This window comes from Bactrocera tryoni, chromosome 3 (assembly GCF_016617805.1).
Source record: "Bactrocera tryoni isolate S06 chromosome 3, CSIRO_BtryS06_freeze2, whole genome shotgun sequence".
Classification (NCBI taxonomy): domain Eukaryota; kingdom Metazoa; phylum Arthropoda; class Insecta; order Diptera; family Tephritidae; genus Bactrocera; species Bactrocera tryoni.
The window spans coordinates 45,694,087-45,707,066 of NC_052501.1; the positions used below are offsets into that span (position 1 = coordinate 45,694,087).

Sequence of the window (12,980 nt, forward strand, 5' to 3'; positions counted from 1 at the left end):
TTATGGATTTATTAATTAATTTTTGTGTTTTATTTTAATTTTTACATTTTTTTATCGCTTAAAACTAATTAATTTAATTTAATAATTAAAACTTAACTTAGATTTTGTATAAGTTTATATATAAACGCGTTTAACCACACACAACTTGCCAATTTTTTTCAATGTGAAAGGTAAAAAGAGGGCAAAAACTTGAAAACAAACTGTACGCAATAGCAAAATATTTTGAAGAAAAAAACCGAATGCACACAATTAGAAATATTACACAAAATGCAGCATGTTTTATGTTGCTTATATTAGCTTAACATTTCTTATTGTTAATTTTTACAAATTGATTTATTTTACATATGGTTTTTACATTACTTATTTTTTAATTAATATGTATGTTTTTTTTTCGTCATTTTGAATTTTTTATTTCAAATTTGAAACATTTTCTCCAAAATTTCAAAATATCTAAACAGCGAAAGTGGAAAATCTAAAAAATGAGAAGTTAAATAGACAAGAATAAATTTATAATGTACTAAAAATACAATAAATTTAATAACTGTAAGTTATAGTCAAATTGCGAACAAAAATTATAATAACAGATCCAAAATATTTTGTCAAAAGAAAATATTGTTATTGCACAGCGAGAGGGCACTTTTTCGAATGAAATATTTTTTTTTATTTCTAAGCAGAACAATAACAACTTGCTTTATTTTAATTTAAAAATCAAAGACCATTTTCGAATTATAGCGAAAATTGCAATCAAAATGCCAATTAACTTCTATCTAATTTGCAAAGAAATAAATTTATGTCTACAACACTTGAAGTGCGGTTGGAAATTACGGAATTTTTTAGAATTTTTTCTAATTAAATTTCAAACAATTTACATAAAAATAAATTAACGAAATTCAGCGAGAATTCAGCTAAAGCAACGAAAAACAAAAAAATTAAAACTGAAATAAGTAAAAACATAATAAACCACATTTCGTGTGCAAGTTGAAAATTATGAAATGCTAAATGAGAACGATTTCGAAAATTACATTTAAAAAGTGTGTTCGTTACGTTTAAGGTTATCTAATATAGAGTAGTGCAAATTGCAGTAAAGGCAAATTTTTTTGTTTCAAGACTTAATTAATATTATTTTATGTTATAGTAATTTAGCAAAATATAAAATTATATTTAGCATTTATGTATTTATGTTATGTATAATTATCGTAGCAAAGGTAAACATCAATCAAATATATATTTATATATAAACTTATAGAACTAAAAACTAGCAATTAATAATTAAAGAGACGCTTCTGTATACATACATAAGTGTCACTTTCGAATTATTCTTATATGATTATGCATTTAAATGTAAGTATGTATGTATGGTTTTGTATGTGCAACTACAACGGTCGGCGTCATGAATAATAGCAGTAGCAATCACTGCATTGCGCTTTAGCGCCGTTTGTGTCGCGCTTTCCGCCAGACGCCAACCGTCATTGCACCTTCTCACATTATCGGATCGGGCCCCTGACCTTCCAGATCGGACACTTGACTCTGATAATGCAGCGCATCTTGGTATGCTTTTTTCACCGCCTTGCGTTCAGTGGGCTTGCGTGATTCCACCAATTTCTGCTGATCCAGTCGTTTATCGATGCCCAGTATTTCTAGTTTATTCGCCGGTAACCATTGCCACGTACGTTTCACATCGAAGAACAGCACTAGAAAGACCACATCTTCGGTGTAGTTTTTGCGCAACGCCAGCACATCGGGTGGTGGCGCAGGCAATGGTACACCGTTATATACAAAACCTTTCGGCGTTTTGGGATCGAGTATTAATGCCGGATACCAGGGATAACCGCGACATTTAGCCCACACTAACTGCAACGGCTCGAGTGGTGGTTTTAGCATTGTTATTGTTGCTGCCGTCGCCGCCAACGCATCGTCGGCATCAGCATCGCCCGCCTCGTTAGCTAAATCGGCATTAGCTGATGTGGGTCGAGACGATGTTGATGGCGTTGGTGTTGCCGCTGCCGCACCGCGTGTATTGTGCGTATTGTTGTATATCAACTTGTTGTTAAGACTCGCTTTTCGACCTCTAACATTATTCGCAATTGGTGTAGAGGTAGCGCTTATGCTGGCGGTGGGTGTGGCTGATCTTGTCAGTATTTGTTTGTTGTTAGAGCGCGTTGTCGTCGTCGACGCAGTTGCCGTTGCCGTTCCTGTTGTCGTTGTCTTCGTCTTGGCAGTGTTGGTCGTTGTCTGCACTGCATTGGTGATTGTATTTTTTGTATTGGCATTCACTTCAATTATCGGTTTGTTTTTCTGCTTCGTGCGTGTAGCGTTGCGTGGACGTTTCTCTGAGGGGGTAGGCGTTCGTGTTGCCACACTTTTTGTATCTGTTTCAACTTTGTCACTAGCTACGCGGTCGTTACTCTCCTCGGCGCCATCATCACTATCGGCACTAGCGCTTATCGCTTCACCGTTACCACCAGCGACATCGGCTTCGCCGTCAATATCACCCTCACAAATACTAGCGACTTCATTCACTTCCACATCGCCGTCCCGGCCATCAACCTCTTCATCGTCTTCGCTCTCCTCATCACCTTCAGCATCACCTTCGCCATCATCCTCACCGTCATCATCTTCGTCGTCATCATCGTCACTGCTATCGTACTCTGAGCCAGACCCGCTGACACTGAAACCAGAACAACTACTGCACGGACTTCCCGACATATCACTCAAATCATCGTCATCACTATCGCTTACGTCGCGTTCATTATTCGCGCGATAAACACGAAAACTATCTGGTATCCGATCGTAGTTCGGTGTGGTCGTTAACACCCCTACGCTAGCTGGCACATTTACAGTTGACGGTGTATTTGGTGTAAGCGTGGCGTTTGGTGATTTCTTTGGCGACATCGATGCGCTCTGTCGCATCTCTGACAACCGCTTATGGCGCGCATTTCGTTTGGGCGATTTTCCAGCTACTGTACCACCCAGTACTGCACCTGCAGAGAGACCCAAACTAGCACTGAGTGGCGCCAAGTGACTTCCACTTAATTTGTTACTTATTGTCATTGCTGAGGAGGCGAGTGTAGCTGCTGCTGCCGCTCCCGCAGCACTTGCTCCGCTGGTTGTGGTATTATTGTTATTCTGAGTGGCAGACGCGGTCAATGTCGTCGTTTCATCCTTAACGGGTGTTGTGATTTCAGAAGGTCGCTTGAGGGCTGCTTGCGCTTTGCGTGTAAATAAAACCGCAGTTCTGGAAGAATGCGAGCACCAATGCATAAAAAAAAATGTAAAAAGAGAAAGAGAGAGAGAGATGGTTGATTGGTCAGCGCAAGATTATTACAGCCACAAATACCTTATTCTAGTGGGGACAAATGATTGTAGATAGAATGGGAGATATGTTTTGTTATTTTCAACCACAGGAATAAAGTTCAATTCAAAAATTTACTTTTTTTTAAATTCATGACTCCAAAATTTCTCATATTGATTCGAAAGAAAAATTCTTTCACAATATTTTGTCTCAAAGGACACAAAAAACATCGATACCGAATGTCCCTCTATTTATACGCAAACTAGTCGCTCAGTTTTTGAGATAACGATCTGAAATTTTGCACACTTCTTTTCCTACCCAAGAAGCTGGTCACATTTTTTTCTTGTTTTGGGTTAAATTTTTTGTTTACCTCTGGATATAGGAGACTTTGCTCTAACTTTTTATAAACGTTATATACCTTCGATTCACGCCCACTGGTGACGCGCTATTGTTGAGACTCTTGATGGGACTGCATGGCGGTGTTTGCACTGTCGTTGTTGCAGTTTCTTTAGACTCCTCACCCATTGTATCATCATCATCGACTACCATCATATTGGCGGGAACTTTGCGTGAACGTTTTGACAAGCTATTTTGCACTTGTTGTTGCTGCAGCTGCAGACAGGATGGCTGTTTCAAAATTTTCTCTGCTTGAAGTGTAACATCGTGACTATGCTCATCTTCATCATCATCGTCATCGTCGCTCTGCGAATGAACACTCACGTTTGAATGCCGCTGCGTTATTGAAATATAATTAAATAAATACATATTTATTTTAGTGTAGTTTAAATTATCACTTACAGCAGCGATTTTCGCCTTTTGCATAGCTTTACGCATGCGTGTTATTTCCAAGCGTATTTGCTTGATTTTCTTGGTACGGTACATGGGATTCTTGAGAACCTGTGACTTATCTGCAAGTATGAGCAACTTTTGTACGATTTCCTCGCATGGCTTGGCCTCTAGTAATGTTTTCAATTCCACTTCCACCTCGTGTTCCACATGATCTTCATGATCGGAACGTGTATGGTCCAACAATCCCTCACGTTGCAATTCCTTACGCACTTGCTGGAACAGTGGTGCCGCCTGGTCACGCATGCGTATACCAGCGCGATAAAATACCGTATCCTTATTATTGTAAGCTAGACAATTTTGTATCATTAAGTCGAAATCGATTTCCAACTGTTCTAGCGTCGCATATTGACCCTGTTTTAATTTTGTACGCATTGTACCTAAATCCATTGGATGCTTCACAATATCCAAGTAGTCAGGCACTTCTTCGGTATCGACCGGTTCACGGAATATTTCACTGGTGTCTTTAGCTTCAAGTGTATCCAGAAGTTTTGTTAACGCCGATTCAAGTGGATTCACCTGCAGCATGACCACTTGCTCACAGATTTTCACAAAGGCAGCCTTAAGTTTTTCGCGTTTCCGCACCAATTCACAAAGCAATCGAGCACGCTCTAAATCCTGACGCAGACACTGCCAATATTTCAACTGTTTGTACAGTTCCTTCGTGTCCGGCGAACCTATTGATTATTACAATGTATTAGTATATTATTGCCAATGTATATTGTACGCACAATTTGATTAAAAAATATATTATGCTGAAATTAATTATCTAGAAAAACATCTTGTCAAAAAATAAAATTATTTGGCTATACTTTTTAATGACGCAAAAATAAACTGCAATCAATAGCAATACTATAAAGCGTTAATCGCTACAACCGTTAGTAACTTTTTAGTGCGGGATAGGAACAGCTAGGTGAAATAAAATGCAAACCTTCAATACCATTTCGATGGATCACACCATGATTGTTGCCCTGACTCTGAAGCCGACGCAAAAGTGGCACACCGTTTCGGTACTGACGCTTCAGAGTCCAATAGGCTATAAGTCTATCTAAGAATTGCTGTTTCTTTTGCATGTGCACCATGCCCGAGATCTCCTGTACACGATTAGGTGGAATTGTTGGTATGAGCACAATGGGTGCTGTCGAACGTTTTTTGGCGAGCGCTTTTCTCGCTTCTTTCATTTTCATACGTGTATCTTCAACTTCTTTTTGATTGGTTTTTAATTTAGCATCTGCCGGCGTATGGGCATGACAGTAAGCGTACTTTTGTACATGAACCGACGAGTCATTGTGACCGTCTTTAACTGTATCCATTGTCATATATAAACCGGCTTGCTGTGCGCATGTTACATGGAAAGCAGCATAGCAGCTATTGCGCTGACACTGTATGCACGCGCCCAAACCCTTTTCTTTACAAACATAACATGTGAGTCGCCAACGCGCCGCCGGTATTGTTTCGATAGAATCTGAAAAGAAATTAAAATAGTTTATCTAATACATAAAATCACAAAAAATAATATTTACTTACCGATAGGTTCCAGAAACACTGTATTAGCAAAACGCACTTCGGGTATCCAAAGCGCGCATACCACATGTGCCCATTGACCACGATCGGTCTGTTTGAAAGCACCTCCGGCATTTGGGCACAATACACAACTCACAGGGGTACTGGGCGATTGCAAACAGCGTCGGCACAACCACTGCCCTTCTGGTATGAACGGTACACCGTAACAATCCTGGTGTACAGCCAGATTGCACATATCGCAGAAAAGTATTACGTTTGTGTTCTGGCACTCGCCATCCATGCAAATGCAACACACAGCATCGTCGTCGACTTCCACACCGGTTGGCGTACCATTAGCAGCAGCTTGAAAATATGATTCTTTTTCTAACCGATCCATTAAGAGTTCCATTGTATCGATTGTAACAGGATTAAAACCGGCTTTTTCACGTTGTTCATTCATCCATTCTAACCACGCCGAATCTTCTTCATCAACATCGTACTCTATTTCACCATCCAACTCCTCGGCTGATTTTTCTATGAAACGATAATAGGCGAGTGGGCGGGGTGGTGCATCAGGCACATGGTAGTCTTCGATTTCATGATAATGCGCCTCGGGCACCTTAACACGCGCCCATGTAGCATTTTCTTCGAGTGGTGGTGCATCGGCATTTAAAATACAACGGCGCGCCACTAACTCCGCATACTCTTCACCTTCAATAAATGGTAGCGGCTCATCAATAGCTAGTCGCACACTTTTACCATCAATATTGAATTGTACGGTTTGTTCTTCGTCATTGTAACTAACTAGTGATTCAGGATTTGCCACCTGATAACCGCCACCGTTTGCACCGTTGTCGTCAGCAGTCCCCTTCGGTGCTTTCGGCGTGGAATGTGCTTTCCGCGCCTTTTTCCGATGAGGCGTTATAATTGGTGTTATTGGTTGTGGATTGTCGTGATCATAGTTAAGTAAGTGATATTGTAGTCCCACCACTGTTTTGTAGCTGCGATCGCACTTGACCACTGGACACGCGTACGGCGGTTGCGCTTGCTGCAGCTTCACGTTCTTGCAATACTCGATCGCATCAAAATCGAGTCCCATTGTATGTGTAATTGAAGTCACTGATGATTCTGCTCGGTGCTATTGCAAAAACCTTTCGTTATATTTGCATTTTATATGCAAAATTTTCGCGTGCAACTATTCTTTCTGTAGCTTTTTCGCTTAATTTACGCTTCGTTTTGTATTTCTCTAATTCACACACAAATTCGCTGTCATACAAATGGCGCAAAGTGACAGCTGTTGCAGCTTGTCAAACTGGTACGAAAGCAAAGCGCATAAGAAAAAGCCAAATAAATGTTGGAAAATGTGATATTGATAGAAACGTGATATTCGAAGTTAAGAATTAGAAAATAATTAAAATTATATATTCAAAATATTTTAAACATTTAATGTAAAACTTTTTTGTAATTAAAAAAGTAACTAAAATATGTTCTTGAAATCTCGATTATTGACTTTGAAGAAAATAACACAAGTATTTGAAATCAAGAAAGGCATTGCCATATGTAACTAATACGCAAAATGCTTGTGTTACGTGGGTGGGATGTTAAATATAAAAATTCTCTGATAAAAATTTCACTTATTATCTAAACTTTAGCTTACCGAAAGAATTTTATTAAAATGTATGTGTTATGTGTAGTTTTAATTAAAACAAATTGTAAACAAAATATATTTTGCTTTTATTTATTTTGAAGGTAATCGTTATAATAATTCAAAAAAACTTGTTTATATTCGTCTGATATTACATCAAGTGCTTTCAACATTGTTTTTAATTCTAATTGCGTAGATTGGTATAGTCCAACGGCTATAAAGTCCCACAAAACTGACATTTTAGTAACGTACTCAATGGACTGTAAACCCCATCGTTCAATAGTGGCTCTTTGGCAAAAATTGAGAATTGACACTAATTTGTTCAACTCGAATGTGTTAAATATTACGCCAGCTAAAAAAATAATACAATTTTAATTAAAGCTAATAATAATAGGTTTTTACATTTACCATTGTAAGACTTAATAAGCATTTTCATCAAATCATTTCCCATTTCCATCTTTAATGAGTGAAAATCCACCAGGAAACTATCGACCATGTCATAAATGCGGAACAGTTCCAAACGAGTTTGTGCATTATTTGTGTTTTCCAATAACTCTGTAAAATTCATAAACCATTCAACACTCTGTTCCTCAGAGCAGATCGTGCACGATACTCCTCCGTTTTCTAACTGCCACCAATGAAGAGCTGGGGAAACGTCTTGTTTATCTGTTGGCACAAACTTTTCACCACATGTTGGATTTCTGCATTTATATACATGATATTTTAGCTATAACAAATTGCAAAAACAAATTGTTTAGGAAAAATTTTCGCTATACAAAATTTAATTCTTACGTAGGATTTGTCAGGATCGGGTTTTTGACAATATGTACAGGTGCAATTAAAATGATAAATCTCTTTTAAGTATGCTCTACGAATATTTCGAAGCGAATTTTTATAGTTAACGGTATAACAATTGAGAATTTCAGCACCTTTTTCTATATTACTATCAGCTAGTGCATAAAAATTTCTTCCTGAGAATTTTGGGCACAGTGTGGGTCCACAGGCATGATTACACATACTAAGGTATGGGAGGTTTGCTGCCGATACTTCTTTAGTTTCACTGAATGAATGTAACATACCACGTTTCAGATGGAGATGCTTTGTCCATATATGAGGAACCAGGAGAATGCCAAATCTGTTAGTAGTAGAAGTTACGTCGTAACAAGTTGGCGAAATAGAAGAGCATGTATGCGCATTAACAATAAATTGGCCAATATGTCGAAATATAAGAGCACCTAAAGTATCATTAGTAAAGTAATATTATTATATAAATTTGTTATGTATTCAGTTGTATTAAAACTTACTGACGATGGACTCCCAATCACATTGCTTCAGCTTCGTTTTGTTTGAAATTGCAAAGAAATTTGTATAATCTTTAAGGTATACAACTAAAAAATCAGCTACGAGGGCAAACCATAACTTATTTGGTAAACACATTTTTTGCATATGTGTAACCATTTGTAGAGTCTGTACATAATTCACATCAGTTTTGGTATATAGCGAACTATCAGGTGTTATCAATGTCTGCCAAAGTTTATAGATGTCTGTTTCATAGGAAACTATTGGCAATATAGCAGGAAAATCCTCTAGTACAACTCTTAAAGCTAGGTGGGAAATGCCTATTTGTTCAAATAATCGGCAGAGATACCCCGTACATTCATTTTGATGCACGCTTTTATGATTTCGACGGCACTTTAAGGAACAGTAAATTATGCTGCAATTACAGTCATGGCAGGGAATTGGTATCATAAGCATAGCACCGCATTGTTGGCATATTTGACATCCCTCTACAGGTACAAAAGAACTGATCCTTTCATTAAAAATTACTTCACCAGATTTTATGGCGTTTTTAGCAATCATATATCTCCCACGGGTAGCCACTTTTGTGTCAATTCTTCTATGAGTACATGAATAATAAAATACAAGTCATAATTAATATTACATAAGCTTCTGCAATAACTCACACTACGGTAGATTCCTTTAATTTCAAAACCGTATTAATGGTTTCCTCCGTTTTGATTTTGGTTTCCTCATCTAAAATTTTCAACCCTTTTTGTAATTCTTTTACTCTCTGACTAAAATTTTCATTTAGAGTACTTTTCTCCAATTCTTCTAAATGTTTTTTGAGTTTCTCAGAATCCTTTAAATAGTATGCACAAAAAGCCTGACGTATTTTAATTTTGTGTAAAAGCTTCACTGGATAATGGTTTGTCTCAAGTGCGCAAACACAATCGTCGTACGCTTGTTGATAGTATTCTAATTCCTGTAACGCCATTGCACGATTAGCATAAGCCAGTGCTAAAGATTCAGTATTTTCGATTGCAGTGAATATAGCTTGAGTATATCGTTGAGCAGCATTAATCATATTATCAAATTTACTTCCAGATTTTGAATTGTAATAGTTATTTCCTTCTTCACGCAGTCGAATAGCAGATTGAATGGCATGTTGAACAGAACTGGCATTCCTTTGATGGGTAGACTTTATAGCTTTTAGCCATGCGGAGGACATACGACGATTCGTAGGAAAGTTTTGGTTATTTTTAATATCTAAAATGATACTGAGCTCATTTTCAGAGTTCACTATTTTTGTATTCGAAACTTGATACGCTAAAAGCTCAGAAAAACTGTATTTTTCCATTTTTGTTTAATGGATTATTGCTCTAATTGTAATTAATTAATTATATGCATAAAGTACCTGTGGCCGGTTGATGTTAAATCGACGTGATTTGTTGTTGCACTTAGTATAAACAATATGCAAACAGATGAGTGGGAATGAGTGATGTGGTGGTAAGATACGTAAAATATATCGATCCCAATATAAATCGGCATAATGTAATATATTTGTAGCAAAACTAAATCTGAAAATTGATATATTTAAGTTTTGTATCGGGAAAACTATAGTGAAACGTCTATTTGTAATACACAATTATCTAAAATTTAACCATTCAAGCCTCTTGTGTATTTCGAAAATTGTATGAAAGTCGATATGCATAATACGTGCAAAATTTATTATCACTAATTCAACACACCCCTTTTCAACAATTATTTGTTCGTATCTATTTTGCTGCAGAAATTTTTAACTTTTCCAATAAATCAAGGTCCAATAATGGACTTACAGCAATTAGAGGAAGAGGCGCGCCAAGCAGCCTTAAAGGATATAAAAAATATGCTGCAGCGTCCGGGTCAATTAGAAAAAGTAGATCAATTTCTTCATCGCGTTGCACGAAAAAAGGCTTCAGTGGAGGCTCTACTAAAAACTGGTATGCAAAATCAACTGGATGGAGTAAGAGTAGGACTAAAACAATTAGAAACGTGTTTACAAGATGTCAAAGAAGTTCGGCAACGTATGCAAGAAGTTGATCGATTGTTGGAAGGAGTACCAGATATATATGATGCATTAGAAGTTGTACGCGAAGAAAATACGAAACATTCACAGTACGCTACGGCCATGGAAAACCTTAAGCATATATTTAATGTCGAAGCAAGTGTTTCAAAAACGATGACACTCATTGATGAGGATAAACTATTAAATGCGCACCAGTGTCTAGCCGATTTGGAAAATTCCCGTGATGATTTGCTATACGAATTGCATAAACAACCTAAACAACATGCTTCGGACAAAATCACACTAAAACGACATTTTGAGACCGTGGACACAGTGTCCCAGGCACTTGAAAAGAAATTACGTCTCATACTAAGTCGAACATTGAATACTGTTCGTAAAGAGCCTACTGTCATAGTGACTGCATTACGAATAATTGAACGCGAGGAAAAGAATGATCAATTCGCTTTGCAGCAACAAAAAGTCACTGGATTTTTACCTCCAGGCAGACCGAAGAAATGGCGCTCAATGGCACTTAAGATATTGCAGGAAGCCGTTGTTACACGTATAGAAGGTTCAAAATTAGAGGAACGTGCTGATAATAAAATGTGGCTTGTAAGAGATCTTGAAATTTTACGACAAATAATTCTGGAGGATTTAAGAGTTGTCAAATCATTATGTGTGCCCTGTTTTCCCCCACATTACAATATCTTCAACGAATATGTGAAAATGTACCACGAAGGATTGTCCTCTTACGTAAGAAAATTTAAAGTATTTTTATATTTTACATAATAAATTATTATTGGTTAATTTAAGCTCGATAATATTGCGAAATCTGGACTCGAAGGTAATGAATATGTATCAATGCTCTCATGGGTAATGAATACGTATCCTGGTGTGGAACTGATGTCACATCCTGACCTTAGAGTTGATATACAACAAGTTGTTGGACCTTTATTGCGTCCAGAACATCTCAAATCTCTTGAAGACGAGTACTTGCGCAATATGCAAAGAAACTATCAAGAATGGATGACAAAAACGGCAGAAACAGAAAAACAAGAGTGGTTCTCTGATCAACCGCCTGAACAAGAGCAGTACTATCACACATCAGCGCCAGTTATCATCTTTCAAATGATCGATCAACATTTACAAGTGACGAACACAATACACTCTGAATTAACATTTAAGGCATTGGTGATGAGTATTCAACAAGTGGAGGTATTCGGGCAATCGTATTTAAAAAATGTTATTGAATTGAAGGAACATCATTTTCGTAACCGTGATCAAATCAAGTATTTCACACACTATATAATAACTATTGTTAATAATAGCCAACAGATGGTTGAATTGGCTCAACAAATGAAGCAGTTGTATTGGCCTAAATCTCGTACCGAACATTATGAAGATTTTGAGAAACTACTAACTACATTCCAGCGTATTAGAGCACATGCCACCAATTATTTACTCGAAGAAGCTTTCCTCGATATGGAATGTCACTTTAATGATTTGTTTACATTAAAATGGCTGGGGTCCGCAATTTCTGTGGATACCATATGTGTAACTTTATTGGACTATTTCCAGGTATGCTTATATAAATAACTCTCATTTGAAGCTTTCGAATCATATGTCTTATTTTCTTATGTGTAGGATTATAAGCACTTGCGTCCTAATAACTTTGAAATGGTAATTAATGAAGCTCAAAAACTACTTGCCAAACGTTATATACGTGCTTTACTATCTAAACGTTTATCAAAGACAAAAAGCGAGTGTGAAGCAATCACTACAAAAATCAAGCAGGAGTCAAAACGTTTTAAGCAATGCTTCGAGAAAATAGCACCCAATTTAGCGATGACCGATAGCCCACTGGATTTAATTACAACGCTCTCAGAATTATTGTCAAGTGACATTGAATTACTTGTGTTAGATCTTCATACACTTCTGGGAAATTATCCTTCCTTAAGTGAAGATCATATTGTGCGGTTGTTCTATTTGCGTAACGATGTAAAGGCCAGTGAAGTACGTGAAAAGGTACAAGATGCTGCAAAATCGAAGAAGGCGATGGTGAGCGTAGCGAAACAAGATTGCATATTCAAAGAGATTGTTTTCAACGATAAATTGTGGTAAAAAAATATATATAAACAATTATATTTTATTTAATATAGAAATATGCATATGTAATATGCAAGTACGTAGATAATAAAATTATAATAAAGTATTGAATTTAACATTAAAACATCTATTATTAAGTGTTAGAAACCTAAATTTTAAACAAAATAAAATAAGTAGCAATAGCAAATTCTAAATTTTTTCGATTAATTAATTAATTTTCAAGATTATCCGGAGGCACAAAAATACCTACTATTTTGAAACAT

General features: G+C 36.9%; 3 protein-coding genes across 6 annotated transcripts; 1 reads left to right on the forward strand and 2 right to left on the reverse strand.

The window, feature by feature from the left end:
* Positions 1–419: 419 nt before the first annotated feature.
* LOC120771227 (peregrin) lies at positions 420–6,900 on the reverse strand. 2 transcript variants are annotated; one of them, XM_040099139.1, is made up of 5 exons: positions 5,666–6,900; positions 5,079–5,603; positions 4,091–4,815; positions 3,711–4,024; positions 420–3,235 (listed from the first exon to the last, which is right to left on the reverse strand). In XM_040099139.1, exons 1-5 carry the CDS (start codon positions 6,738–6,740, stop codon positions 1,480–1,482), a joined length of 4,395 nt encoding a protein of 1,464 aa, XP_039955073.1. In that variant the 5' UTR covers positions 6,741–6,900; the 3' UTR covers positions 420–1,479. The 2 variants fall into 2 exon arrangements, with proteins under 2 accessions (XP_039955073.1, XP_039955072.1); XM_040099138.1 differs by having other exon boundaries at positions 5,070–5,603.
* Positions 6,901–7,363: 463 nt separating this feature from the next.
* Positions 7,364–10,058, reverse strand: LOC120770903 (SET and MYND domain-containing protein 4). 3 transcript variants are annotated; one of them, XM_040098579.1, is made up of 6 exons: positions 9,982–10,058; positions 9,251–9,833; positions 8,591–9,183; positions 8,079–8,521; positions 7,695–8,013; positions 7,364–7,638 (listed from the first exon to the last, which is right to left on the reverse strand). In XM_040098579.1, exons 2-6 carry the CDS (start codon positions 9,793–9,795, stop codon positions 7,376–7,378), a joined length of 2,163 nt encoding a protein of 720 aa, XP_039954513.1. In that variant the 5' UTR covers positions 9,796–9,833; positions 9,982–10,058; the 3' UTR covers positions 7,364–7,375. The 3 variants fall into 3 exon arrangements, with proteins under 3 accessions (XP_039954513.1, XP_039954512.1, XP_039954510.1); XM_040098578.1 differs by lacking the exon at positions 9,982–10,058 and having other exon boundaries at positions 8,591–9,180; positions 9,251–9,974; XM_040098576.1 differs by lacking the exon at positions 9,982–10,058 and having other exon boundaries at positions 9,251–9,974.
* A 237-nt stretch (positions 10,059–10,295) lies between these two features.
* On the forward strand, positions 10,296–12,867 carry LOC120770904 (exocyst complex component 3). Its single transcript, XM_040098580.1, has 3 exons — positions 10,296–11,364; positions 11,425–12,189; positions 12,256–12,867. Exons 1-3 carry the CDS (start codon positions 10,393–10,395, stop codon positions 12,730–12,732), a joined length of 2,214 nt encoding a protein of 737 aa, XP_039954514.1. The 5' UTR covers positions 10,296–10,392; the 3' UTR covers positions 12,733–12,867.
* Positions 12,868–12,980: the final 113 nt, after the last annotated feature.